Here is a 27,732-nt window from a genome sequence, read left to right on the forward strand (position 1 = left end):
AAAGAGATCAAGTTGAAGCTCCCCAGTGAGCAGACAAATGCGAACCTCCATGGCCTCTCAGTCTAATGTGGTGACAGTTCCTTTTTGGGTAAACTCGGTGAATTCCGTAGTTTTCCAGGCTGCTTGAAGATACCGTTTCCCTCTCCTCCTGAGGAAAGGGTGTGTGTTTGCAGGGGGATGGAGAGGGTACCACAGTTTGACCATCAAATGTGCTATGCCCAGGTCATCAGTTGCGCCCGCGTGGCACACCAGAAGGCAGGTCCGCGGTCCCTCTCCCTCTGTGCCCAGGTTTGGGAATATGTCCCTGAGGAATATGCGGGGAGAAGCTCAAGTATCAGGGAAGCCCACCTTTTTCAGTATGCAAAAAGAATAATTGCATGAAAACCCTGTACCTCAAGAAAGAATGATGATCATAAAAATTCATTACCTACTTAATGCAGAAGCTTAGGGATTTCCCTGAGCCTGACCAAATGAAAGTGTTTGTAGCTGGAGACGTTTTCCATTTGACATCAAAAAACCAACGTCCCTTGAAGTGCTGGATTCTAAGTAATGAAGTTTTTGTCTGCCCCAGAATCACCTTTATTGACTTAAGCTGAAAAATGCATCCTCTTTAATTTGCTTTTTTAATTGTTTTTGTGTGTCTGTCTTCCATTAGCTTGATGACAAGAGATAGCAGCAGCATTGAAATAATTGTGCAGTGATTGTCAAGGGGGCTGTACAGTATAATTCTTTACATCAGGGATGGAAAGAAACCTCTCCAGCATCCAGTTTTGGGAAGCATCATCTTGTCTGTGGTCTCGGGCTCCCTCAGAAGCGTTGACCAGCGATATGGGCCGCCATCTGAGACTTTCACATGCGTGAACACACGTGAACTGGCTGTATTCTTGAGCTCTCATTCAGAAGCTTAAGATCTCAAAATGATATCGAGCTCTGGTCACTTTAAAAGCTTTTAAACACTATTAATGGACTATTAAGGGCTGAGTGAAAAAGTTCTCCCAACAAAACGGCTGTTGGCAATGTTTGGTTTTGTGTGACTCTTGAGATGCGGAGGAGCACCCAAACCTCTCATAGCTGGGCCGTGGGGAGTTACGAGCGGCGAAGAGTGATCAGCCTCGACCTGGAGGAGTTTAGAGGTGGGGGAAAAAAGGCAAGGGGGGAGAGACAGCATGCACGTGGGTGGTGCGAACCACACAGCTTGAGAGCTGCCCTAGCCCCTTGCTTGCTGTCAGGCACCTTCCACCACCATCTCTGCCCCGTGGTGGCCTTGTGCAGCGGAGGGGTCCTGCTCCGGACCTCCTCCATGGCGGGGCCACCAGCTGGGTCGGGTGGAGGTGAGCTGGCTCCCGGCCGTCTCCTTTCCTACGGGATTTGTCCTGCTGGAGATGGGCTGGAAGATTTCCTGAAATACAGCAATTCGCTCTCGCTGACGCCGCTGCGCGAGGTGGATGCTGACACAGGTGAACGTGGCGTGCGAAGAGGTGGATGCAAGAAATCGGCACTGTAATGAGGCACGTGGGCTGGGTGAAAGTTTTGCGCGTGCGAAGTGAACGGTCCAACAAATGCAGTTTTTGGTTTTTTTTTTGTTCACTGCTTCGGGAAGTGAGGAAAACAGGATTACGGCTGTTCTGCTGCCTGTAGCACAATGTCCCCTCCTGTTCCCATTTCTTGGTGTTTTCTGGGGAGCCTGTGCTGCTCTAAGCTGCGAAAGGAGAGGGGATTATAAGTTCCAGCTAGAGCAATAAGCTATTTTTTCCCTGCAGATAGTGTGGGACACTAAGGAATTGGTTTTCTTCCATGGCTCACCTCTTACTGCCTGATAGGTGAAATGTCAGCAAATCTAGTTGGACCCTTTAATCTTTTTTTAAGGTAAAAAAGCCCACTAAACAAACCCCAGAATTTGTTCTTGAACTGAATCTGGAGATAACAGCAAGTTAGCCTCATTCCTCTGATAAACATAGCTAAACTTGCAATTCTCAAGGTACTTTTTGTAGGTCAATGGAAACTGTCAGTCTGTCTGAGTTTTGCAGCACAGAAAAATCGTGTGCTGTCCGCTCCCGCTGTCTGCCAGTCAGAAAGCATCTCGGGAGGCTGCAGGGTCTGTAGTTCCTCATGTTCTGGGGTCTTTTTTGGCTTGTGCTCCGTCTTTATGATCATGCATGTAGCCCTTGTAAGCCGCTGCTATACCTCTCGGTGGTATCTTTGTTTATTTTTGGGCATGAGTTAGCATTAGCTTTATCGTTGTCCCAATAAAGCTTGATTGCGATGACTCCCTGGATTTGGTGAGTGTCTGGGTGCTGACTGCTTCAGCAGAAACATCCTCTTTACCAGGAATAAATGTGCTTGCAGAAGCAGCTCTCGGCTAACAAGCACGTTGGCGCACTCGGGTGTTTTCTCCATGGCCAATTAGCGTGATCTGCCTCTTGACAGCGCAGCCCGCGTGCAGTATTTCAGCCCCTCGGATACCCACTGCCTCCCTGTCCTGCACCTGCACCCTCAGCAGTCTTTAAATGGCTTTGCTATAATTATCCGGCACACAATGAATAGCATCCCCGGTTTGATAGCGCTGCTCTGCACGTGTCGAAATATATAGCTACCAAAATCCCTGGTAGGGGAGCGAAGGAGATGCTTGTTTTCTTTCAGAAGGAGGTGTTCCTTCGTGCCTTAGCTTTACAATGGCCCGCCTGAAAGCAAAGGAGCGTTTGAGGGTTATCTTTTACTGGGAGCCTGGCTGTCGCACTTTTTGTTTAAATCCCTTAATGAGTATTTTGTACCCGGGTTCAAGTCATGAAGGCTGCGGGCAGCCGGAGGGACTGGACGTGCCGTTCTCCTTGGGTGGAAGGCTTGTCTGGGATTCCCGTGTTGGGAAGTGCCTGCCCAGCTCCGGGGAGCTGTGTTTCCCCCGTGCTGGTGGGAGCCGGTCTGTGCAGCCTGAAAGCATTGGGGAGGAGGTGGTTTGGTATCCTGGGGTTTCCTAGTGCTGATATTTCAAATACCTGCGCCTGTGACCCAGGGCGGGCTGTGGACAGGAGAGAAATTGCCAGTGAGATCCATATTATGGGAACATTATATAGAAATGAGGTTGGTTTTTTTGGTGCCTACTTTGGAGAAACTGTAAGTGTGCTTGCTCTCTTGGGTCCCTGGCCTGAAACACCATTAGCGGGAGGAGTCCTCAAGGATCTTGGTCTACCTGATGTGCTTGGGAGCTGTGTGAAGGCGTGATGGTAAAAGGACGGTTTGTAAGTGATGCTTCCACCTTGGAAGAAGCTTTGCTCCGTGGGAACGTGGAGCTGCTCTCTTTGAGCAGAGGAACAACGCAAGCCCAGCCTTTCTGGTTGCTGTTACTCCGCGGCTGCTTGGAGCAATTCTACTCCTGGTAACAAATACTCACGTTTTTCCATATGGTGGTTTGGGGGTTATTTTATTTCAGAGTAGGCCGCAGGTATGAGCTGATCACATCACTTGAAGAGAAACGCTCGTTACAGAGGAAAGCACTGGGTTTTCTGTTAATGTCGTTTCTGATCCTGCCCTGCTGGCTTTCTTTTTATTTAGGGGGGTGCAGGGGGAGCTGCATCCCTCTATGGCAGAAGAGGCAGTGTTTACTCCGCATGCAGAGTCCGGGACACGGGAAAATTATTTGTATCCAGCAAGCTGTCTTCGGTCCTTCCGACTGGAATCATCTTTGTGTGGGGAGAACTTCCCAAGGCCTCTCGCGGGTCTGCTCATGGTAACGCAAGGCAGGTTTTCATCTTCGCCGTGACAGCTTTGCGGGAAGGAGCACCGGCTGTGCCGGGCCTGGCGGCTCTGATCCCAGTGCTGCTAAAAAGATCCTGGGGATTTGTGTCTGGTTTACAATTTTGTGCAATTTACATCTGTCCAGGAATAAAAACAGCTGATGACTTTGCTGTGTTTGCCTCGTGAGGATGGAAGCTCTTTTCCCTCATTAGTGGCTTTAATAAAGTACCTATGGCTGTTCATAGAGCAGATACCAGAGAGCTGCACTCGCTCGCTCCGTGGCAGACTGGAATCCTTCATGCCCAAGCCCACAGGTTCTGCGCTCCCTCGGACGGTGACCCGTCCACCCTCCTTGCCCCTTCTCCTTCATCCCTGGCCAGCGTTCCTGGGTTGTACGCCTGCGCCTGCTGTGCCAGGTCTGCTTTCCCACGCTCACCGGGGCCGAGACGGCAGGTTGATTTTCTTTTCCAGTCTCCCCTTTCCTGTTAAGTCAATAAGAGACGCTTTACAATTTGCCCATCGTTTTGGGTTTGGGCGACACGGTAATTATGCCCAAAGAGCCTCATAGCTGCAGTTTGCCGCCTTCTGTCCCTTACCAGAAGGTTGGTCACAGGAGAGGGAGGATTTTGGAAGAAAAGCTGATAAATCATAAATTCCCTTGCAAGATGAATTAGGAGTTATTACCTCTTTCTCAAACACGTAACTGTGTGCTGTTAAATCGGTGCCAGTCTGTGGCATGCAGGAGGAAAGTCCCTTTCCATTAGCACGTGTGTACGTGCTCTTCTCTTGCATCTGTCTTTGCACATCGGTTGAATTGCCAACTTATTTGCAGTTTTTCCTGCTTGACCCCTGGAGCCTTTACTTACTCGATCCTCACATGCTGGAAATGTACTCCAGGGTGGAAGTGAATGGGAAGGGAGAGAGTTCTCTTGAATGTGGCAGAAATTTGAATTTCTTGGTCCTGCCTCTCATATGACTGTCTCCTTTCCAGCGTTTTCCTACAATCTTTGCTATAGAAATGGATTTTGGGGGGAAAACTGAACCTTCCTCCTTGAATGCCAGAAGAGGAGCCAGAACTTGCATGGTTTCCCTGGCTCGTTTCTTCCTCTGGGCTCAGTCCTTGCCCCTTCTCCTGGCCACGCTCAGCAAACCTGATTAGTGGCAAGGAGTGTTTCTGCGGCCGGCTCTTCAGCCCACATCCCCCGTTTTGCCAATTCAATGAAAACAAAGATGGGCTGAGGCTAGCACCTTGTATTCTGCCCAGGCCTCTGGGAAGGTAGAAATTAGTTGCGTTTTTGATCATACTTCATATAGGGGCTTTCTTATGCACCTGTGCGAATCGCATGCCAGTGATCCAGGAGCTGTACCGAACCTCGGTGAGCAAAGGGCACCTGTAGTGGTTTTTTGGCCTACCAGGCTGAAGACTGTGCAAAGACTGGCACAACCCCTTCTGTTGGGCTTTTTTAGCAACTTTTAATGCTAATATGTCAAAAGTCCTAGAAGAACTGCTAGTACTTCACTGCAGCGTCTTTCCTTCCACCTTGGTGTGTGCTGGTTCGTAATCCTGAGCTTTCATCAAAGTGGAGGCTATCTGCAGTTTTCTTTTTCAGTGTAGATCGTAACTCTAATGTATATGTGTGTGTGTATAATTTATATATACATATATATATATATAAGTAGAAATATAAGTATCCCCGGCACAGATGCGGTGTTGATCATGTCCGATATCGACTTGGCTTGACAACGGGGTGCCAAAAGGAGGCTGAACAGGTAAACCGAAGGCGAGGGGCAGCTCTGCTGCCTGGCGGCTCTTCACCCGGGACAGCCTGGGCCGGAGAAGTCCCCCACAGCATTAAGGGCGGTAAGAATTAAGGCAGCAGAGACCAGTATCTAAGTATGTGTTGACTGCTTTATTTTAAAAACTTCTGTCTCTGCTTTTATCCTCTTCGGGTGTTTTGGCTTAAGAGACGCGTTCTGGTTGCTGGAGGGCGCAGGATTGCGAGGGGAAGGAATCGGTGGCTGATTCCGATCGTCGTGGCCGGTAAGCGGGGTCTGAGCGTGGCTGGGGAGGCCCAGGAGGGAGCGTTTCCACCGTGGGAAGTGCCCGTGTGCAGCGGTGGGTTGCGCGCGTTGCGTTGTTCCTCTCTGCCCGCTTCTTTCCGACTCCGAAGCTGCCTGCTCCCGGGAGAGAAGTCGGCTGAAGTTTGGTTGCTGTGCATCCCTCTGCTGCCTTCAGGGTTTTGTTTCTTCCAAATGCCACTCACGCCTGTACTGTCCCGAGTTAGGAGATCTCTTTTGCCAGCAGCTCTGGCTTTTGCTTTAGCATGATTTGCACAACTTGAGCCCTTTCCCCGGCTCTTCTTTCTCTCCGTTTCTCATTTGCGCAGGCTGTCCGCTCGAGCGGCCGCTGCCAGCACGCAGCGGTAAAACACCGAGCTGTTAGAAACGCATATAGCATATCAGCAGGAATTCCAGATCTCTTTCTGGGCTGCCTCTTTGTCAGAAGAGCTCAGCCATGTCTTTGTTCGCTCGCTAGCCAGTCAGAGATGCTGCAGGTTTGTTGGGAGCTTTTCTCGTCTTATTTGCTCAGTAACCAGGGCAGTTGCCCATTGTTTCACTTGCGTTTTTAAGTGCCTCAAGGCACAGTATCTTCAAGCCGACAAGAAGAAGTTAATGCATATCTCTTAGCCAACAGCCTGGGGACTAAAAATTTCTGGTTGGGGCTGCAAAAAGGGGAAGAGAAAGGAGCTGAATTTCTCACAGCAGTGCAAAAACCAAAACTCGGCCCGTTTGTGTGAGCGGTGTGGTTCAGAAGGGGGAACCCGCATCTGGTACATCGCTCCGCTGCGGACAAAGGCTAGTTGATTTTTGTAAATTGCTGCAGCGATCATTTAAATCTGGAAGGAATACAGCGTGCGGGCAGTCTGGCGGTGACTGGGGACGAACGGCGTGTGACCTAAGAGGTGGCGTTCGTCTCCGATTTGGGTTAACAAAGAACCAGCCTGTGCCTGTGTGCGCCAGCGGGATAAATATCCTAATTTCAGCAGTGGTCCACGTCAGTGCAGCTGCGTGAAAGCTGAGCTGTCACTGGAGACAAAACTTTGTCTGTCTTTTGTTGTATGGTAAGGGCCAGAGCAATGCCACGAGGGTGAAAATCAGCAGCCTGGGCACCCCTGTGGCTGCAAAAGCGGCCGCTGGAGTGAGGGCACCGATTCCTGCACATGCAGAAGAGCAAACGCCTTTGATCGCTAAAAACTGGGGAGGCAGGAGGAAATAAAGGCCGTGTTTTCTTCGATCAGCCCCCTGCGGAGGCAAAGAAAAGCCTGCCATACGTTAATGGGCCACTTTCATAAATGTGGGAGTCTCGCACACGACGCGGGGTGGCTCAGCCTGTCTGCGCTGATGCAGCCGTCAGCCTGTTTGTCTAGAAAATGCTTTTCTGAAAGGTATGATTATTCTAGACTGTTGAGCAAGTTCTTCTGTGTGAGTGCGTTTCAACAACGCCGGCGGTACGTGTGGAAGGACTCAAAATGAAAAGGGAGGGGGTGACATTTTCCATAGCGCCGGGGAGAGGAGGAGAGGGGGTCGTGCTGCCCGCGCAGCCGGCACACTGACGGTGTTTTCCGAGGCGCTCAGGCCTCTGGTCAGGCCGTAGGTGGGGAGGCAGGGGTGTGCGACGCGTCCTGTGCACGTGTGCTCTCTTTGGGGAGACCGCCCTCGGGGCGGTGAAGGTGGGAGCGATGTGAGCCGCGGGGGCGAATGCATCCCTGCCTGCGCACGGCTGTGCCTCGTGTTGGCTGCGCTTAGGTACCCACGAGACATCCTGGAAGGATGCTGCCTAAAAACCTGGCTTTGGCCCTGGGAAAGGCGTCCTTCCCCGCCTGCCTTGGCGGGGGGGCCGTGCAGAGCACCCCGGGGCAGCGCTGAGCTCTGGCTCTGTCCCTGCTGCGGATGGGGGCAGGGGGAAATTGGCAGCGGGCTCTGGGGAGCCCCTTTGTTTGCTCGTGTTATTAGCAAGGAGAGGGGAAGTAATGATTTATTGATGCTTCTCTGAGTCTCCTACACTGGGCTACGAAGGAAGAAATTCTGTTTCCCGGCTGATATTCATGGCTCTAATTGAGCTGTAACTTGCTCCCGCAGGGTGCCGGCGGTGCCCCCGCTTCTCCGATACGGCGGCCCATCAGCCAGTCTCGCCCGCGATCGTCGAGGGTCACTGCTCTGCTCTTCCCCTGCCTCTTGGTGTAGCCAGGCTGGTCCTGACAGGCTGTTTATGGAGCCCAGCGTTCCTCTGCTGCAGCGTTTTATTTGATTAAATCAGAAATATCGGATAGAGGGGGTGGCGGCTACTCCTTTCTGGGGTGAGACGCCATGTGAATGTGGATCAGTACCTCGCCAAAATACCCCTCTGTTTTCACAGTATGTTGGGCAGAAGGTGGTGACCTGTTGGTGCCCCTTGGCCGCAGCCCGGTAGCCGTGCCGCCCCACGCCGCGGGGACCCCTGCCCTCGCCCCGTAAGGGCGGGCATGCACGGCCGGCACCGTCATTGCCTTATCCCTGCCGCCTTCTCCGCATTTCGGGAGCCGCTGGCGTGGCCGTGCCACCGGTGAGCTGGTAACCGGCGAAGGATACGGCTAACAGCTAGCGTGCTGCGGTGGCTGCTCGGGGCTCTGCCAGCCCCCACCCCTGCGGTTACCAGCACAGCTCCAGTAAATCCAGCTGAATTCCTGGGCTTTACTTGGTACATCTCTTCTGACAGCACGCTGTACAGCGATGCCCTTTTCATGCGCTCCTCCGCTTCCGTGTGAGCCTTAGCTTAGCCGGCGATGAGCCGGGTTTCATCTCTGGATCCCGGAGCGTGGGAGGGGGCAGGGGCTGGATCGTAGCGCGGGGCCCTGCGGGGGCGAGCGCAGACTTCTGAGCGCCAGTCTCTCCTGCCTGAGCTCAAAGGCTCTGCTCCGTTCCCTTGGTGCCGGTTTGTGACCTCTCCCTTTTGCAGGCCGTAGAGCCGTGCGTGGCCAGCATTGCCTGCGGGCGTGTGAGAAGGCGTGGGCGCGCACTGCCTGCCCGTACCGCGCGGGATCTCTGCCTGCCTGCGTCCCCGCTGCCGGCATCCTCGGGAGCGGGTGCCGGGTGCAGGCAGGAATCCCCCGCCGGCACCGCGGGGTGACTGGTCTCCCTAAACTGCACGGGGAGAGTGGCGAGGTGCGTGCGTTATCCTGAATTGCTGTGAGCAGGTCGTTCCTTGAGTCCCAGGGAGAAGGAGATTGTAGGTGAGACGCTGGCGAACCTGACTTTTGCCCCCGCGCAACCCACGCTCCTTTTAACTGCGACGTGCTTTTTTTTGTCCATCCTCTTCAAACAAAGCAATGCCATTTTGGTTAACCCGAGGAGTGTGTGGATTCCTTCTAATCATGTGATTTATCCAGGATACTGATTGCTATTTTTTATAAAGTTTATGGCTCTAGTGCAGGGGATCCCCAGTACTGGGTGTCCTACAAACCTCGAATGCGCGGTGGCCCCTGTGCTGAAGACCCTGCCCCCGGACCAGCTCAGCTGTGCAAGGGGGAAGGAGATGATTTACGAGCAGCATCAACAATGTCATAAAGTGCAAGTGGCAAGTTAATGCTGCTTTTTTATTCCAGCCATTTGACAGAGCCCTGTTAATAGAGGGCTGGGGAGCAGAAACAAAGGAAAGAGCACAGCAGCTAAAAGCCGGTTGTCACAGAGCTGCTGCATTAGTGTGAAAACGCTGTGTTTTATCAGAAAAGACGCGCCCTCTCCGTAACAAATGGCATCCCGCAGCGAGTGGCAGCTCCGGCCTGTGGATTCCTGCGGACTGTGGACGACGTCGACAGGCTCTCTGGGAGAGGGCAGGGATGCTGAGCCGTTCAGTCGGGCTCAGCGCTCTGCACTGCGATCTTCCCTGGGAAGATCAGACTGAGAAAGGTGGAAACCCGTAGGGGTGAAAGCCTGGCAGGCTGGGGGGTGAGAGAAGGCAGCGCGACGGGGTGCGTCTGGTGGAGGGGCTGGCTTTGGAGGGGACGGTGGTGGATGCGGAGGGACTACAAGCGGGGGATCGGGGAGTGCACCAGGACGGGTGTTTGGAGGCTGGAGCAGGAGCCGTGTTGAATTTTGGGGTGGGAGCGGCACGAGGGCGGGCAGGCTGTGCGCAGGGCAGGGGTCTCCGGCGCTCGGAGCGGCACGGGCGCTCCCCTGGGGACAGCAGCGCTGGAGGTTTCTGCGCTGCTCCCCTTCCGCAGAGCAAGTGTGCAGCTTGCTGCACATTTCTGTTATTTTCTCGGAAAACGAGATGTGTTCTCTGAAGCAACTTGCCTTTCTTTCCAGTGCTCCTTTAAAGGCGTTCAAATGAGCTTTGCTCCATTTCCTTACTTTGATCTGTCGTTAGAGGTGGTGAAATGCTCCCTGGCCAAGTGGGGCTGCTTGGAGGCTTCGTCCCAAAGTTGGGTTCTGAGCGTTGGTTTTGTCCTTGATCTGATACTTTAATGAATTCGGTAGATGTATTTTAACATACCTGGGTTTATTTTTAAAGTTTTCCCCAGTTGCTTTCCTCCCTATCTCTCTTTCTTGGGAAAACAAACCAACAAAAAACCCATCCTAAATTTTTCTTTTTTCAAAGCTGAGTATTGCAGAGGGGGCCTCTCATCCCCACCTTGTTTGGAGGTTGGGTTTGGTTTTATTTTTTCCCCACAGTCTGCAGTTGCTGTTAGTTCACGTTTGGTTTAGTAATTAATCAGGATATAAATAATACATAGCATGTTATCAGAAAACTGCATGCCAGTCCTATGGAGGCAGGCACTTCCAGCCCCGGCGGGGAGGGCTTGCCTTCTGCTGCTCCGCAGCCCCCTAAGGCCAATTAAGGTGCATCTTTGATGAGATTCCAGCCACTCCTTGCCTGGATACATGGCTGCTCTGATGCAGGGAGGGGGCTAACGCAGGCGAAGATGAAGGGGATTTTAGCATTGAAACAGCTGCGGCGAGCGCCGGCGCCCGAGCCCTCCCCTCCTCCCCTGCGCGCCGGGGCTGAGGCTGGCGGTGGTGGCACCGAGCGGATGGTCAGGCACCAGCGGCAGCTTACGGGAGGCCTGTGGGTCTGCTGGATCTGCTGCAGTCTGCAAAGACTCGGTAGCACGTCCTTTGCCTTCAGCCTTCGTCCTGTAAAGGTCTTTTCTTCTGAAGGCATGTCAACCGTTGATAAACGAAGCCTTGAAGAATGTCCCAAGCGTGGAAACCTGCTTTACCTTCCCATGCCCCTTCGCCACAGCTCTCCCGGCCTCCCGTGTAAGCCCGGGGAATGACGTCTTCGGTATTTCTTGCTTCAAGGCTGGTGTTTATTTCAGCTGCAGTAACGAGTGCTAAACTGGCTGGCAGGAGGAATAAATGTTGCTATGACAGTTTGGGTGGAGATTTGGAAAAGGCACTTCAAGTTGCAAAACAAGCATAAAAACCACCAAGAAAAAAGTGAGCAAAAATGCAAACCCAGAGCCGATGGACTCTGAAGGCCACCAGATTTTGATTAAGTCTGTGACATTCACAGCTGTGTATTTGCTCCATAGCAAGGCAGCGAGAGCAGAAAGAAACGAGCTTGGGATAAGCTGGGCTTTGCAGTGGGTCCTGAAAGCTCCCTGCAGCAGGCTGAATATTCAGGGCTGCTGCACGGTTCTGAACCTCTGCCCCTCGTCGTCTTGTAGTGATCACTGGACTTCAGTGCTTGTAACAGTGACTTTCTTTTCCAACCATAAACCTTGAACGGGTAGACTCGGTTTGAAGCACGGCTTCAAATATGTTTGCTTTGGAGGAAGGAGGGAAAAGTGAGACGGTGCTGAGATGGGGTTCTGCCTCTGGGAGCTGTTTGTTGGCTGTTTGGCTCGTGCGGTGCCTGCTCTGTGGGTCTCACGTACTGCGGTCTCTCCTGCCGTAAGCTCCGGTGCAAAAGAACCTCAGCTGAAGCAGTGCAATAACATGCAGGACGTTGTGTTTCTCAGGTGTTGGAGCAAGATGTGGTTCTCCAGTCTATTGACCGTGCCATCGAGGCTGTGCACAACGCCGCAATGAAGAATGGGGGAAAGTACAACCTGGAGCAGAGAGATGTCCTCCAGTAAGTACGACGGGCATCTGGGAGAGATGGCGGATGGAGGGTGGTCGGGGTGTGATACTTGTGTGTCTTCTGTTCTTGGGGGTCAAGTTGGGCATCGTTGATTTGAGTCCCTGTGCTGCAAAGTGCCGATGCACTCAGAGAGCTTCCCAGCATTTGAGCTGGTAGCCGATGCTGCTCCTCCTGTCAGCTGTGTCCAGCAAAGCGGTGCTATGGTCTCCCTCTCCATCCCTGTGCATGTAAAGAAGAGAAAACTCTCAGCCGCACTGTGGGCTTGGAGGAGAAATCCAAAACCTTTCTGGATGCATTTTCTCCTCTCTACCAGCCAGGAATTGTAGAGGTTGCTGGCGTGTGGCACAAGGTCCTTAATATGTTCTCAAATAATTGCCTGTGAGGAGAATTTTTGTTTGACACCTCACACTCTGCGCTGAGGCACGCCGGTTTAATCTCAGTTGAACAGCGATTCTAAAGTGCAGGCAATTTCTGAAGCTTGCAGTGCAATATGTGACTCTCCCCCGAGGAAGAGGCATTTTTCTCCAGTGAACTGATGAATAAATCATGGGCTCTTGCAAAGCCTCTTCCTTCCTCCCCCAGAAGTGCTTCCTTAGTTGTTAATGAAACTGGAGTTGGTGTTCGGAGTAATGTAACCCAGTCTGGTATATATAGCCCAAATGCAATAAATCATTTAAAAATACCATTTAAATGTTGCAGCACGGTCGCTCCCTTCCTTTAGCTTTGTTGTTCCTGATGTCGTCGTTCCGTTTCAGAAAACTCATCCATCACCGGAAGGAGACCGTGTCCCGCAAAGGCCACTCTCCCACCCCGCAGGGGATGGCTATGACGCAGTCCTCCAGCGATCACCACCTGGACGTGGCCCGGCAGCCCAACGGGGTGTGCCGGACAGGATACGAGCGGCATCACAGTCTTCCAAACACCGAGTTTGAGGAGGAGGATGAAGGTCTCTACCAGGTAACAGTGGCTGGATGCTTTCTAGCTTCCTCCTTTGGTGGTATCACGTCGCTTGTCCCGTTTAATTAAATGCCTTTGCAGCTGAAGTCACAAATCAAGCGTTTGTGCTGCTTACCCGGGATTACTGCAGTGTAAATGGATGCTGTCTCTATGTGAGAAGTCTGGAACAGTCCCTCTGCCGTTTACACGTGTGATGCTTTTTGGGATCCTTGAGGGTCCATGGTTTTATGGTGACATGCGAGATCCGCTCTATATTGCGTGACTGTCTCTTGGCAACTTTCTAAAAGAGTTACAAGCTCCCCAGAGAATACTTTGAAGAACAGTTTTGAGGTGAGCAGCAGAACTCCCTCCGAGCACTCAGCACTACTTTGTTTCCCCCTTGTTAAATCTGCACAATGAGACCTTTGGTCCTTAAGAATTTTATCTGCTGTGGCTGCCTATTTTTACTACTCAAAACTTAAAAAAACCAAAGGTCCTGGTTTGTCCGAATGTTGCTTGTCATGATGAATTAAAGGTAAATTGCAGGAAATATGATTTAGAGCAGATTTTTTTTTTTTTATCTTGACGGCACACAGTTCCAAGGTTACTGTGCGGCGCCAGCGAGGCTTCAAAGCAGCAGCCCAGGACGGATGCAGCCGTTGTTGGGATGAATGATGTGGCCGATGACGCCGTGTAGGTATAGCCGGGTGTTAGGGCTACGGGCGCCAAGCAAGGATCAGCGTGGAGATTTTTTTTTTCTCCTGCAGATGAAGATGAGCACTGTAGTTTTTCTTCATCTATCTGGGATAAGTGTTTGGAGGCAGTGTTTATAAGGTACTGATACACTGTCACTCCTAGCAGATGAGGCTTGTTTTACACTTGAAGAACTGCGAGTCTGCAGAGATGAAAGGTAGCTCTGGCTCATGCAGAACACAGCAATCCCTGCAAACCCCATTTTTCTCCTTGGTGTTCATTTTCTTTTCTGGGCAGCTAAACCAGCTCCATTCTCAAGCCTGTGCGTTATGGGCTAAGTGAATGGAGCACCTTACGGCCCCTTCTCCGTGCCAGTTCCCCGTCTTTATCTGGTCTGTGGCTTGGTCGCTGGCCAGAAAGGAGCAAGACGGATTCCTTGGTTGACAAAGAACTGTTTCTGCCTGGGTGGCACTGAGGATGGAGTCAGAGGGCTTCCAGCTTTGCCCGGTGCTGAAAGGGCTCCTTGAGGTTTTAACAGCTCAGCTGAGGGATTTCCTGTGTGCTTTGGAAATACGAAACGGAGGAAGCAGCGTTGCTTTCTTCCACTGGTTATGCAGCTGCCTAAGAGGAGACCTACTGAAATCTAAACTTTCTCACTAACTCTGGAGAGCAGAGGTCTTGGGATGTGCTTTTCACTGCTTGGGATTTTCGGGTGCGTTCGATGTTTGCATCCGAAAACTTAAGTGAAATTTGAGGTGCAAATTGCCTGTTGGTGGCTTTGCTCCCAGGGCTGAGCGGGCTGCAGTGCTTGGTGAAGGCACCAAGCCTCCCCATCAGCTCCTCCGTAGCTAGCATAAGGTGGGAGGCTGGGGCAGTTGCATACCAGCTGCCAAGGGAGGAGGCTGGGATCCCAGCGTATTTTAGTCATAGTCTGCTGTCTTTGTGCATGCTCAGCGGGTCTGTGATGCTCGTCTCCAGAAGCCTTTGCTGCAGACCGGTGTGTCCGGCTTGGCAGAGTTTGTCTAGAGGAGGTGGTGGGTGCGGGATTGTTGGTTTGGTTTTTTGTTTTGTTTTTTTGTTGGTTTGTTTGAAGGTTCCTACTATAACAGCGTTATTCCCAGGAGTTGAAGGAGTGGCGGTGGTCTCTGCCTGCCCAGCTGGGAAGGGGATGGGAGTGTTGCAGTTGAGTCAGCTCCTGTCTCAGGCAGCGCAGGGAGCAGAGCCTCTGCTAGCAGTCCCTGCAAAATGGAAAAGGAGAGGAAGCACATGTGTAAAATCCATGGATTTGGGGAAGTTCACAGCCCCCTTGTAGAGGCCTGGGGAAAGGGAGGATTTCGACACGTGCGTAGGTGCTTGTCTCTGGACCCTTGGTAAGGTCCCTCCTCTTCTCCCCTCTGGACCGGAGGGATCTGAGCTGCAGGGACTCCTGCGTGGTCACCTTCCCCACGGCAGCTGGACAGAGGATGTTTTCTCCCCTTTGCTCCCCTTCCCTTGGGAGTTTCGGTGTTGTACATCCTCCCCTTGGCCCCACGCAGCGGCTGGGACATGGGGCGGAGGGAGGGGATGCCCATCGGTTACCCCTCGCTATTCCTGACGGTGCGGCAGCTCGCAGCTCAGGCAGGCACCAGCACGGGGAGATTCAGCTGATGCTTCACGTCTAGATGAGGCTGGCAGGGCTCTGAGCTAACGTTAGCTGGACATCTATTAACTTAAGCACTAGTCTGTAATAGCTGTGTTAAATTTGTGTGGTAAATTTGGAAGGGCTAATGAAGCCATGGAAATACTCCAGAATGACCCAGCCCTAGCTGTCTCCAAATAATGTCATGCTGCTGCTCGAAGAATCTGAGCCTGCCTGTCTGCTAAATCCCGCTGCTTCGGTAATTGTGGCCGTGCCGTGCCAAGCAGCTCCGACTCGTGCCGTTAGCTCCATCGCTCCGCAGAGAGGGCTCTGCTTTTAGCACAGCTGAGCTTTCCGGATTTGGGACCAGCCTTCCAGCCACGCCATGCAGAGGCCCCTCCTGATCTGTTTGGCCTCTCTCAGCTGTGCAGTCTCTTTTTGGACCGACACGGATCATTTTTGAAGCTGTATGCAAGTATCATATAGCATTTTACCCAGAGAACAATGTGGGATGGATTGACAAGAGCAGGAGAGTTGAGGCTGGGAGTCTGCAGCAGTATCTTGTACTGATCCACCCGCTAAAGGCGCTTGTAAAGCAGCGACTTGTTGCGTGAGATAGTAAAAGGCTGGATGTATTAGGCGTTGGGTGGGAGAAACGGACTGAGATCCCTTTTTAAAAGTCTTTGTGAGCCGTGCAAACTGCTGTGTCTTCACTCGTCTGATGGGCTCCAGCCATGGGCTGTGAGCGCCCTATTGTCAGCTTGTGGCATCGAGTTTTGAATATTTGAGGTGGCTCCTGAAGGTGTCTTATTTCCAGGAATATCTTTGCTCCCATTTCAGAGTAACTTTCTGCCCTGCCTGGATCCAGGGGAAAAAAGTACATTTTTTATTCTCCTTGTTCTGAGCTATTTAAAATAGAGACCTTTCAGGGCCCTGTCTCGGTTTTTCGCTGCGGGGACTGGCAGTGCTCTGTTCAGCACGGACAGGTCACAGAAAAACTTCTCTTCCAGGGCTAAAGAAACCTGGGCAATTGGCACCGTGTGATGGTCTGGATGTCACTGTGGTGGGTCGATTCCAGCTGGCTTCAGCCTGGGCTACCTGAGACATTCAGGCCATCATCTCCTTTCCCTTCCCGTGCTGCCCTGGGCGGTTTTGCTGCAGGCAGCGATTGCAATATCCCATAAAAACAGAAGTGCGAAGTCCTAAGAGACCCTTAGGAGTCTCCTGGCCCTGAGCCGCCGGGATGTAAGGATTAGAGTATTGATGCAATGTGCTCCCACCTAGCTCGGCCGCTGTGTTCAGCGGCATCTTACTGATCAGAGGTTAACCCTGCGGTCACACCGCACCGGCGTAGCTCTGGGGTAAAGCGGTGTCGGTGATCGTGGTGTCTGGAGCTGAGAGGAGAAGATGAGCGCAGGAATCTGGGTCCGTAGCTCGTCCGCCGCTGGCTCGGCGTTCCTCGTGGAGGGGACTTACAGGAGAGATCCCAGATGTTGAGAGTTAATGCAGCTCCCTGGCAAAAGCTTTTCCCAGCGGGTCTTGCTATAGGTAGCGTAGGACTGCACAGAGGGTCTAGCCCTATTTTCTCCCTCCCTGCATGAGCAGAAATAGCTCTGAAAGCATGGAAAAGGCATTTACATGTCTCCAGTCCTCGGCTTTGTCTTTCTGCGAGGGTATTTGTAGCTGATGTAATGGATCTCTCCAGAAGAGTGTCTAAATACGCGCTCTGTTTGCATCCTCTGTGGAGCTATTGAGAGTAATGTGGAGTCACGGTGAGTGTGTGGGATCGCGTTTGGAATAAAGGAGGAGTAAATGCTTGACAGGTCTACACGACGTGTGTGCTGTGTGCTGCTGAACACAGCAATTAAACAAGGGCTGCTTTGCCTGTCACAGGGAGGGGATGAAGCAGGCTTGAGTCCTGCTTTGTTCTTCTAGGAAGCTGCCTATTAATATCTGTCCTCCTGAGAAAACTTCCCCGAATGATGAGAGAGATGTAAGGACAAATCTACACATGCACGCGAGAAAGAAGGTTTCATAGCAGAGAATGTCTTTATTGTCAACCTCCTTTGATTGCTCTGAAATCTTTCCTTATAGATCCCACCACAGCCCCGGCGTGCTGCTCCTATCACCCCCCCACCTCCAGAGAAACGCAAGAACGCGCAGATTGCTGCTCCCGTTAAAAGTAAGGACAAACTGCTGTCTGGATCTCGGGCATGAAATGGACACTGGGTGATATAAGTCATGGTGCCTGGATGCTTTTGCTTTGTGCTTAGAAGGGCATCCTTATATGTATCCCAAATTCCTATAGGTTTTATCTCCATATATATATATATATATATATATAGCTTCTAAGTTCCTATAGGTTTTAATGCTAGCGATCATGAGCTAGGGGCCAGTGCTCCTTCATGTCCTCTCTGATCCAGGAGGGTCTGGGCAGCCTGGTGCCTGCGGATGGATGCCAGGTACAGCGTCCTCCTGGTCCTCCGGCGCTGTGGTGGTCTCCTAGGAGCAAACTCTCTGCCTGCTCACGTGGCTAATCCGGCCAGCACACAACCTTGGTGATGTAAGGTCCTTGTGGGTGTTTTACTCCCCCAGACACCACGGCCACCTCCCAGCAAGGCAGAGGGAGATTTCCCTGGCAGTGCAGAGTGCGGTAGTTCACCCGGGGGAGCTCACTGGTAGTGCTTTTAGGACAGCCTCAAGTCTGCTTTTGGCTCCCAGTCTGTCGGGTGCTTTCTTTGTACAGTGCTCGGATGAGATTTCCATAAAATCGGTGGCTGGTGTCTGTAAGGAGCAGAAATAATACCAGGGGACGGCCGTGTGTACGCTGCCCACAGGCAGGGGAGCTGCTGGTCGTGAGCACTTCAGAGCAGGACCATGGGGCCAAGGCAGGAGCTTCTCCATCTTCAGCGCGGCTGGGCTGGCAGAGGCAGTGGTCATCCTGCTGAGTCGCTCTCAGCTTGCCCAGGCGCTCTCCTGTGCTGTGACAGTCACGCCATTAGTGAGACACAGCCCCTCTCGAGCCCGCTCGTGTCCCCTTGTGAGGAGCAGGGCAGAGCTGTTGACTTGCAGGTAGTTAATTGAAACTTGGGGCTGGCACCAGCTCACTTAATGGTACTTAATGGTATTGAGCCATTTTTCACTGCAGTAGTGGGAATTCGCAAAGGTCAGGTTCCTTCAACTCCTTAGCTTGATTTAACGAAGCACGGTGGGAGCTATGATTTTGTGAGGAGGAGGAGGAAAAAAGAGGGATGCTGAAACCCTGTGGGAGGGAAGGGCTCTGTTTTTCTGCCTAGTTTGTGCTTGCCGTGGGATGGAGTGGGAACGGAGTAGCGTCGGGCTCCCAGGGCCCACGGGGCGGGAGGGGTTCACATGTCCGTCCCGCTGGTCCTTCCCTGGGTGTGGGGGAAGCTGCCTTCCCTGGGAGCTGGGCTCCCCAGGGCGTGCGCTCCTCTTCCAGCACCCGCGTCAGCTGCTCTCCTGAAGCTCTGGATGAAGGTAGCCCAGGGTTTGCCCACGCAACTGTTTTCATAGTCAGGGAAGGACTTGGATACGTTTCTGCCCCCTAGAAATGAATGGATAAGGTTTACCAAAAATATATATTAGATCAAGGGAAAGGAGAGAAAAATCTTAACATCACTTTGCTTGTAGTGGATTTTTTTCCTTGAAAGGTTGGGCAGCTACCACTGCTAGTCAAAACTAGAGGCGGGGGGAGAAATACAGTAGAGCAGATCATGTGGAGGCTTGTGAAAGCAGTGGATGCTAGCAGGGCTGCGGGGCTCGTGATCAAATGTTGGAGAGTGCTGAAAGGGAGAGATTAGAGGTGTTGTCAGCCAAATGTTTCCTTCACCGTCGGTGCTAACCGTGGTGTGCAGTCGGTGAGGTTCGTGCAAGAGGGAGGCGTGGGCTGGCGTGTGAAGCCTTCGCTGTCTTGCAGTTCTCAGGCAGCGTCATTCAAAAGTGAGGGCTTAGATCCTGAACGCAGAAAAAGGCCCTCACTAAGCCAGGGGGGAAAGACTTTTCTGTCCCTTAGTCCTGTCCCTCCCTTCCCCTGCGTAAAACACTAAGCCCTTTGAAGGGTATTCATCTCAATAGAGTAGTTTTCCCCTTTCTAAAGAGGTGATTGTGCAGGAATGCTCCAGAGAGAACTGGTACAATTTTGCTTTGAGATAAGTGAGGCAGGAAGAGGAGTTAAACAGCTCTGGTCGCATGCACAATGAGCCTTTTAATGGACTGCACTGTAGCAATTCGGGTGTTTTTTTTCTTTTTTCCTTTGATGCTGTTGCTAAGGCATTTTTAATTGTTCCCTTTCAGACGCTATTGAAATTATCCCTGGGTCAGCTTCTAGCGCCTCCTCTATAAGCACGACATCCCTGGATACCTTGTACACCACTTCTTCTGCGTCAGAGGCTGCTCTCCCGACGGCCACCTCCAGTCCCGCCAACACCCCACCCCCTGTCCCGAGCCGGAGCGTCCACACCACGATAACACGTAATTTGGATGCCGGCTCTGTGGCTCACTCCCGCTACGGGACTTCCTCAAAGGATGGGGCCAGCAAATCTCCCCAGACCAAGAGGGCTGCCCCGGCACCGCCAGCTGAAGGAGGAACCCAGAGGTCCCACACTGTGGACGGGGAGAAGACTTCTCAGGTGAAGAAAGCTGCCCCGGCCCCCCCTGCAAGCCTGGATGCCTTCAACTCCCTCTGCCTGGAGGATAAGAAGGCGGCCGTGGTGGAGCCGGTGCCACCAGAACCCAGTGGTCTGGTGGCGTCCGTGCCCAAGACGATAGGCGCCGAACTGATCGAGCTGGTGCGCAGGAACACCCACCTCAGCTACGAGCTGTCCCGCGTGGCCATCGGCGTGGTCATCGGCCACATCCAGACCTCCGTTCCAGCAACCAGCAGCATCATGGAGCAGATTCTCATCTCCGTGGTGGAGAGTAAGGTAACGCGTGCGGGGCTGGGCCGGGGGGCTGCTGCAGATCACCTCCTAGCATCGGGCAGACGGTGTTACGAGCTCAATGAGCTCTCCTAACGTTTGGGATGAGAAGTGCAGTGAGATCCTAAAGGAAAGGGGAGAGATGCTAGATGGGGTGAATATCTGGCCAAGGGAACCAGGGGTTTAAACCAGGTCTGAGTACTGGTAGCAGGAAAGTGGAAAACAGGTGAGTTTATTCCCCCAGTGAGCTGCAGATGGGCGTCTCAGATGAGACTGCGGTTTGGGGAGGGGGCGATGCGATGGACGGCGGTGAATTGAACCGCAGGAGCACATCAGGTGGGAGGTGACAGCCGTCCAGGTCCCGGGGACAGCACTGGCGACGAAGCAGCGGTGGGATGGATGCAGCGGGACTTGAGGCGCGCTGAGAAAGCTCTGACGGGAGTTGTTGACCGCTGATTGTGAAGGCTCACGGAGAACCATTGTGGCAGCAAAGAATCAGAGAAAGAAAAGAATAGTGACTTTTTAAAGAGGTATTTTCTGTTATGAATGCCAGAAATAGAAGCTGAGGGAAGTGGAGCCTTTGCAATAAGTGCTTCTTTATAGAAACCTTTTATAAAATAATGCATTGTATAACTTCTTTTCTTCTACGGTGCTGCACGTCCTCTGTGTAGATTCAGCATGCCTATGCATACTATAAATCTGCATGGATTCCTGTCTCTTTTGATGATGGAGCACCCAAAATTTCTATATGTCTGGCCTGGTCTTTCATCAAAGCAATGAAAACTAGTTTTCCATAGATGCGAGCCTTTCTATTATTCCCTAACACACACCTCAGCTGTGCTTTTTTAAAAAAAAAAAAAAAACCACATGGAAAAATAGTTTTTCAGCCACTGGAGGAAGAGCGTTATCTCGAGCTTGTTCTAAATAAACCTTATGCCAAAATGATCGTATTTTCCTCCTTCCTCTGCTGCAGATACGCAAGGAGGGAAATAAAAGGATGCTTCTTGCAGCAGTCATTGAAATGGCGAAGTGCACCTGGGAAGCCCTCCGCTTTACTTGGAGGGATAATAAATTTCAGCTCCCGCTTGCTGAATACAGCCCCGAGGAGTACGTTTCATAAGAGCATCTAAGATTGGAGTTCCATTGCTAATGGCAAGATTATAATGAACTGTTCAGAGGCGTTTGAATGTGGAAAACTAATGGCATTCAAATTTTAGATCAAATCATAATCTGGTTAACTGTCTGGACTGAGTAGAGGGTCCTATAAGCAATCATCAGGTCTCTGTGTGTGGCCATAACCCAACGGTTAATTGCTGCCGACTTCGGTAACAATACTGTGGCCATGTGCCATCTAGATTCAGCAAAAAAATTCAGCTGTTTCAAGCAAATGTTCTGGCTCTGACTTGCACGCTAAGAAGTGCAGTTTTCTGTTATTTGGACCTTGGGTGAGATTTGAATATTGTTTTTATCTTTAATACCTGTTCTCGGGATACAATAAGCTTAATTCCACAGAAGTTATTTAGTGCCAGGTTTCTGCGCAGGGGATTTGAAAACCTCAATTTCATGGCCGTTTCTGTAGACCAGCCTGGAAAAGATGGGAAGAAATTCTGGTGGTGGTGCAGGGGCAAGTATATATATATATACCTGTATATAAGTATATATATACATACCTGTAACTGATACGGTATCTGTCATCTAGGACATCCACAGGACTTAAAAATGCCCGGTACAGTACGGAGGCCCAGAAGAAGGTCCTGTCCCATCTCCTAGTACCTCATCGTGGCCTATCTATCTTGAGCGGCGCTGCTTTCAGGAGAGCCTGGGTGGACTTGCACAGTGCTCAGGCGTAAATGTGGTGGTTGTGGTGTGCGTTTTTCCTGAATGTCCCACGCAGAAGATGTGGCTCCGCTGGTACGTGGGCGCCTGGTCCCAGATGAGGTGGTTCACCTGGTGTAGACGACCAGCTCTAACAGTTAAAAGGGCAGTCACGTGTAGTTGTAGCGTGGCTGTACTGCCGTAGCTTCACTGGCGTAGTTTAATGGTACAAATCATTATTGTTGACTTTGTGTTGTTCATTATCCCGAGTTGTTCCATGATCTCAGGGGTTTCTGGGTAGAATTGTTGCTGAGTCGTCAGTTCTAGGTCAAGGGCTTTTTTTTCTTTAATTTGTAACTTCTGAAATCCCTCTGCACGCCAATCCATGCAAATACATGGTCAATTCTTCTTTTGCCTATTTTTCAAGGTTTTTCTTCGACCCCCTAAAATGGAGCGAGAGATCAGCTTTGATTTAAAGCTTTGGTCTGCTCATAGTAGATATCATACCTGCTTCAACCTTTCGTATCACATTCTTTAATTAGTTTTAACCTTTCTGTTCCAGTCTTAATTTGAAGTCAGATCATCAGTTTACAAAATCAATTCCAGAATCCATTACCTCGCTCCTGTCCCCAGTGCCTTCTGAAGATTGAATCGCGGTGGCACGTCCCTCTTATTTACCTTGCTGCTCCTCCAGCGTGGAGTCTGCCAACACACATTTTCAAGAGAACAAAAGACCCTTCTGCTGGGACAGCATCGTGCTCCTGCTTTTAGAGAGGTAACGTAAGGCTACGCTGGGGGAACAGCAAAGACAAGGAGGGTGCTGAGGTGCTCACACCTTAGGAAAGATGCTTCAGAGGTACCATACTACTTGGGGAAGCCTGATCTGCAGGAGCAAACGTGCTGAGCTGGCTTCCCTGTGTCAGGATTTGGCCTGGCCTTGGAAATGGCCCCTCTTCTTGTCCTTCAGCCGGTTCCTGATGAGCGGCACGGTGACGGGGCAAGAGGCGCAAAGGGAGATGAAACCTCTTTTCCAAGGCATTGCTGCAGTGACCGTCTGAACTGGAGCTGGCTTTCATGGGAACTCATTTGATATTTGGACGTAACTGAAGATAATGTAGGTGCTGCCTGGTTTTCAAGCATCTAGAGAATCACTTGGATTAGTATGTATTGGTGATATGTGAGCCTTCAGCTCTGCTGAATTATCTCCCATCTGAGAGGAGGGGGTAGCACTGAAAACGTCTTGTCTAGGGAGGTCGATTTGATGATTTACTAAACTGAGTGTGAGGCGAGAAAAATTGCTTAATACACAAGCTAGCTACACCTTGAGAGGGAGTGCTTAGAAATCACTTATCTGCTTTTTATTAAATTAGCATTGCTGTGTTCCACTTGTGAGTGACCCATCTCTGGTTGCCTTAAATTTAAGCTTGAAAACTGCTGACAAAGGTCTGTAATTCAGTTCGGTCTTATAGATCAGCCCAGGCTGCTGGGTGGGGTGGAATGGTCCTTGCATGTGTTGGAGATGGAGGAACAAGTTGGGAAGTTGGTGTGGGAGGTGCTTTGTTTCTGGAGGGGGTTTCCCTTGTAGTGCTGGGCTGTGACCTGCTCCCAGCTGCCCGTCACCAGTGCCTGGTGGCTGCTTGTTGTCCCCAGCGAGCCCTGACAAACCTCGTAGAGAACGGTGCTGTAGTGGGAACGGTTTGCTGCCCAGAGGAGGGGGGAATTCCCAGAGCGGTCCCCCTAAAATGTGTGTAAAAAGCTGCTATAGGGTTTACCCGAGGCAGATCTGGGCTCATCTGGAGGGAAACCGCTGGTAGGTGCGCGTACCCACGGCACTGGTGATCCATCGCACTCGCTGACGTGGTGGTGGGGAGGGAGGTGTGGGAGGGGGGCGAGGAAAAATGGGAGGAAGAGCTCGGCAGGACGGCACCCAGGTTTTCATGGCAGACATGACCACCTCTGAGCAGTGTGGGTGCAATGAGGTTCCCAAAATGGTTTTGGGCTGCTCAGGGGGAACAAAATCCCTGCAGCAGCTTGTTCTGCTGGGCTGGGAAGAGGGAACTATTTGAAACAGCAAGGTAATGCAAAGCGGCGTTGTTAGAAATACCGAAACCTCCTCCTGCTTATGAGCTCTCCGGCAGATTCCTGGAAACGACCATATGACGAGGCTGCAGGCTGAAGTAGCTGCCAAGATGTTTAATAAGCAGAGACCTGACCCCGGTGGCGGGATGGCCGAGAGTGGTGCTGAGAGTGCATTGAGACGGTGCGCGGTGTAGTTACGCCGGTTGGATTGAAGAGCTTGTTAATGGATTGATCTCACCCAAGTCCATTAGGAGCTTGATGCTCGGTGGAGTCGTAAGGGCTGCAGATGAAGGATTGGAGGAAGCAGATTAGTGATAAGAGGCTGAATAGAGCGATCATTAAAACGAGTACTCGTTAAAATGCTCACCCAAAAAGATGTCCCAGCAGTGGAGTGAGGTAGGACCATCCCTGCACTGCTCTGCTGAGGGGGATGTGAGTACGGTACCTAAATAACCCTCTCCCAAGCAGCTGGGACACGTGAGGACAGGCAGGCGATGCTGCAGTTTTGTAGGTCCCCCTAAAGAGAGGAGGAGATGGCGAGACCAAGCGAGTCTCTTCCCTAACGCGATAAATCCCCATTCCGTGGGAGATTCTCCTGCGTTTGTGCCCAGCTCCTGAAAGCTGCCATCCTCTCTCACAGCTGGTTACCTGGTTTTCTGCTTGGCTATCAACAGCTTCCCAAAATTTTAAGAGCATACGGAGGCTTGCGTTAAACTGGCACGCTCCTTCCTTCGTTACCTGCCTGACAAAGATTCTGTAATGAGCACCCACAACAAGAACAGGTTTTTATTATAAAATTGAAGCACTGAATTGAAGTCCTAATTAGTTCACGCCCCAAACACCTCGAAGCAAATTACTAACACTTGTGTCTCTAATAAAGCAGATGAGACATTACTGTTAGACCTGCAGTGGTTTTCCGCGAGATTTCTCAGCTCCGTTCTCTTCCACCTTGCTGCTTGTTGTCACTGCTGCCGGACCCTTGTGTATATAATTTAAGTTCTTCTGCAAATTAGTCCTCTTACCTCTCTTAATGGTGCCTGGGCTCATCGCCTACAATCAGCCTGGTTCCATGTGCCGATCCCTCTGCTTGCCCTCATCTCAGGGACCCAGGTAGTGCATATGGTGTACGTAGGTGCTAGAGGGTTATCCTAAATCGCAGCCTGCAGCAGCTCTTGGGGCAGGTTAACTGCTGCCTGGCTACTCCCCTCTCTGTCTCGAAGGAGAGGAGAAGTGTTGGAAAGACAACTGAAGAGTGAAGCCTTCGTGGCAAGGGTTGCGTGTGAGGTGGGAGTGGTGGGGGTGCAGACAACAGCAGTTTGAGAAAGGTGCGGTAAGATTTGCTGAGTTAGTCTGCATCGTGGCTACGGGCTTCAGAGCTGCTGCGAACGGTGGTTGAGCTCTGCCGTTCGGAAGAAAGCAGAACCAAAGCAGCTCAGGATGGGTTGGTTCCCATCCTTGCTGCAGAAGATGGCAGACATAGTATTGAGCAGTTGGCCTGTAGAGCACCATGCAAGCGTTTGCTCCCGAGCCAAGGATTAAAAGAAGATCTGTCCCTTTTGAAGGGAACTTCTCCTTCCCGGAGGCAGTCGTGCAGCGTGGTGGTTTTGTGTCCCGGGGCCCATCTGTTCTACTGGGGCTGAGCCTGGAGCTGTGCTCAGGCAGCGGTCCTGGCCCATGCCGGCTTGGTTTGGCTTGCCCCGTTCTCAGGATGATTTTCAGAGTCTACAGCCTTTCTCTGAAGGGCTTCTGAACACCTGCCTGATGCCCGCACCCAGAAGGAAACCAGCGTTTTACTTGTTTTGTGGGGAGGTAATGGAGTACCTCCGGGCTCGCTGCGGCTGGGTTGCCCCACGCTCTTGGCGCACCGGACTGCTGCTGCGAACGATGTGGCGTGTTCGGCTGCCCTGTGGGAAGGGCGAATGAGGGTTTAGCCGGCACTGACCGCAGCACTCTGGCCAAGCGTTTTGGGTTTTCCTTTAAGTGTGTTGAAACGCGCAGAGGGCTGTGGTCATCCGAGCTGGCTCCTTGCCTTAAGTTCCTCTCCTATAGGAACGGGCATTCATTACCCCCTTACCGCAACGCTCGCCCTCCCCGGGGCAGGCAGGCGGCCTGCTTTGCTGCGAAGGGACGTGGGGCAGTTTGTGGTGTGCGTGTGTGCTAAGAGGTTACAATTATGTGATCTGGGAGAGACTCGGGTACAAATTCCCACGGCTTCGGGAACGTTGGTTTGCCTGGATCAGCTTTAGGTTACTAAAAGCAATAAGAAAAAAGGGGTGTAGCTTTGTTTGAGTGAGGTTTCTTGGGCTCTTCAACATCCTCAGAAGACAGCTGATGCTCCAGCAGGATGGTGACAGCTTGGATTTAAAGACTTTCTGATCATGTACCGGTTCCGGCACCTATTTTGGTTCATTCACTGCATTTGCTGTGCAAGGAAAGGAGGCAAGTAGAGGCCCCAAAAGTACGAGAGCTGAAATAACACGTGTCTTAAACTTGCTGTCTTTTTGCTGCCAGCTCTTGACTGAATGAGGTCAACTGCCAGTCCCGAGACAAAGATTAGAGGAAACAGGCACCCAAACAACAGCTAGCTGTCAGGGCCCCGCTAACCAGGGGTTTTGCTGTCGTGCAGAATCTGAGTGCAGGGCTGCCCTCGGGACAGATCTGCCACGACGAGCAGCGGCTGGAGGTGATCTTCGCAGACCTGGCCAGGCACAAGGACGATGCTCAGCAGCGCAGCTGGGCTCTCTACGAGGATGAGAACGTCATCTGCTGCTACCTGGAGGAGCTGCTTCGCATCCTGGTGAGTGAATTTCTCTGTTTATAGGCAGAGCAGACAGTCCCAGTGAAGTTCCTTTTATTCTGACCTGCCTCGCCCCTGTGTTGCCATCAGATCTGCTGTTTTGGAGGGCATAGGCTTCTTGTGCATCCCTTACCGTTGATTTGAAGCCCTGCCCTCCTGTGTGGGGTCTGCAGTGCTCTTGAACTGCCTTCCACTCTACCTTGCAAAGTTGTTCTGAAAAGAGTTACACAACTGTTCTTCATGGTAGCTGTGGTATTTACCTAGCACGGGAGAATATAAACCCTCACCTCCAAAACTAGTAACTGTCATCCCGCAGCAAACCTAGAAGTTTACTGTGAGTGTTGTTGCACTCCTAGGCCCATATAAAATGTCCTCCATTTAAAACATCCTCTGTGGCTGGGAAGCACCTGTGGGGTGAGGCCCATTAAATGCAAAGAAAACTCTTTGGTTGTCTTGAAAGTGAGCTTCAAAGCTATTTTTGTGAGCAAGTATAAAGTATCTCACCACATCTGTGCATATAGGAGGGGTACATCCCCGTAGCGAGCAGCAGCGGGAAATACTGTCGCAATGCTGTCACTGGCACGTACGATCCCGTACACGTACAGGGGGTGGGATGGTACGGGAGCTGCCGCTCAGCACGGTGACGTGGTCTGTGTTACGAGTGCTGGTGTGGGGTTTGCTCTGGCACCCATTTCATATTCCTCTCCAGCTCTGACACGAGCAGAACAGGTCTATTTGTGTGTAATAAATGCCAGTGTCTTTGTCACTCAACATACGGCCTGCCGCCTCGCTGTGAGCTGGCAGGGCAAGGCAGAGGGGGATTTTGTGCAACCATTTCCTCGTAGTTTAGGGGTGGGAGGAGATGTACGATACTTTTGACGGTGGGAACGGCGCTGGAGCTGCCGTGTGCAACTGCATGATGCACTCATCAAGCTGCTGCTCAGGTCATGGGTTTTTCAGATGTTTTCAGCCCAAGATATGCTGTGTGGCAGAGACATTT

General features: G+C 51.7%; 1 protein-coding gene across 7 annotated transcripts in view; it reads left to right on the plus strand.

Annotated features, from left to right (window-relative positions):
- NCKIPSD (NCK interacting protein with SH3 domain) overlaps positions 1-27,732 on the plus strand; it is a 61,628-nt gene that overhangs the window by 19,125 nt on the left and 14,771 nt on the right. For 6 of the 7 annotated variants that reach the window (XM_082322749.1, XM_082322744.1, XM_082322745.1 and 3 more), the window contains 5 exons: positions 11,736-11,848; positions 12,613-12,814; positions 17,199-17,286; positions 19,419-20,047; positions 26,562-26,732. In XM_082322749.1, the coding sequence (XP_082178875.1) occupies positions 11,802-11,848; positions 12,613-12,814; positions 17,199-17,286; positions 19,419-20,047; positions 26,562-26,732 (1,137 nt within the window). In that variant the 5' untranslated portion in view covers positions 11,736-11,801. Of the gene's footprint in view, positions 1-8,407; positions 8,471-11,735; positions 11,849-12,612; positions 12,815-17,198; positions 17,287-19,418; positions 20,048-26,561; positions 26,733-27,732 lie in introns of those variants that run through there. The other variant, XM_082322750.1, reaches the window with a different exon arrangement.

Source organism: Platalea leucorodia (assembly GCF_965183815.1).
Source record: "Platalea leucorodia genome assembly, chromosome: 9".
Classification (NCBI taxonomy): Eukaryota; Metazoa; Chordata; class Aves; order Pelecaniformes; family Threskiornithidae; genus Platalea; species Platalea leucorodia.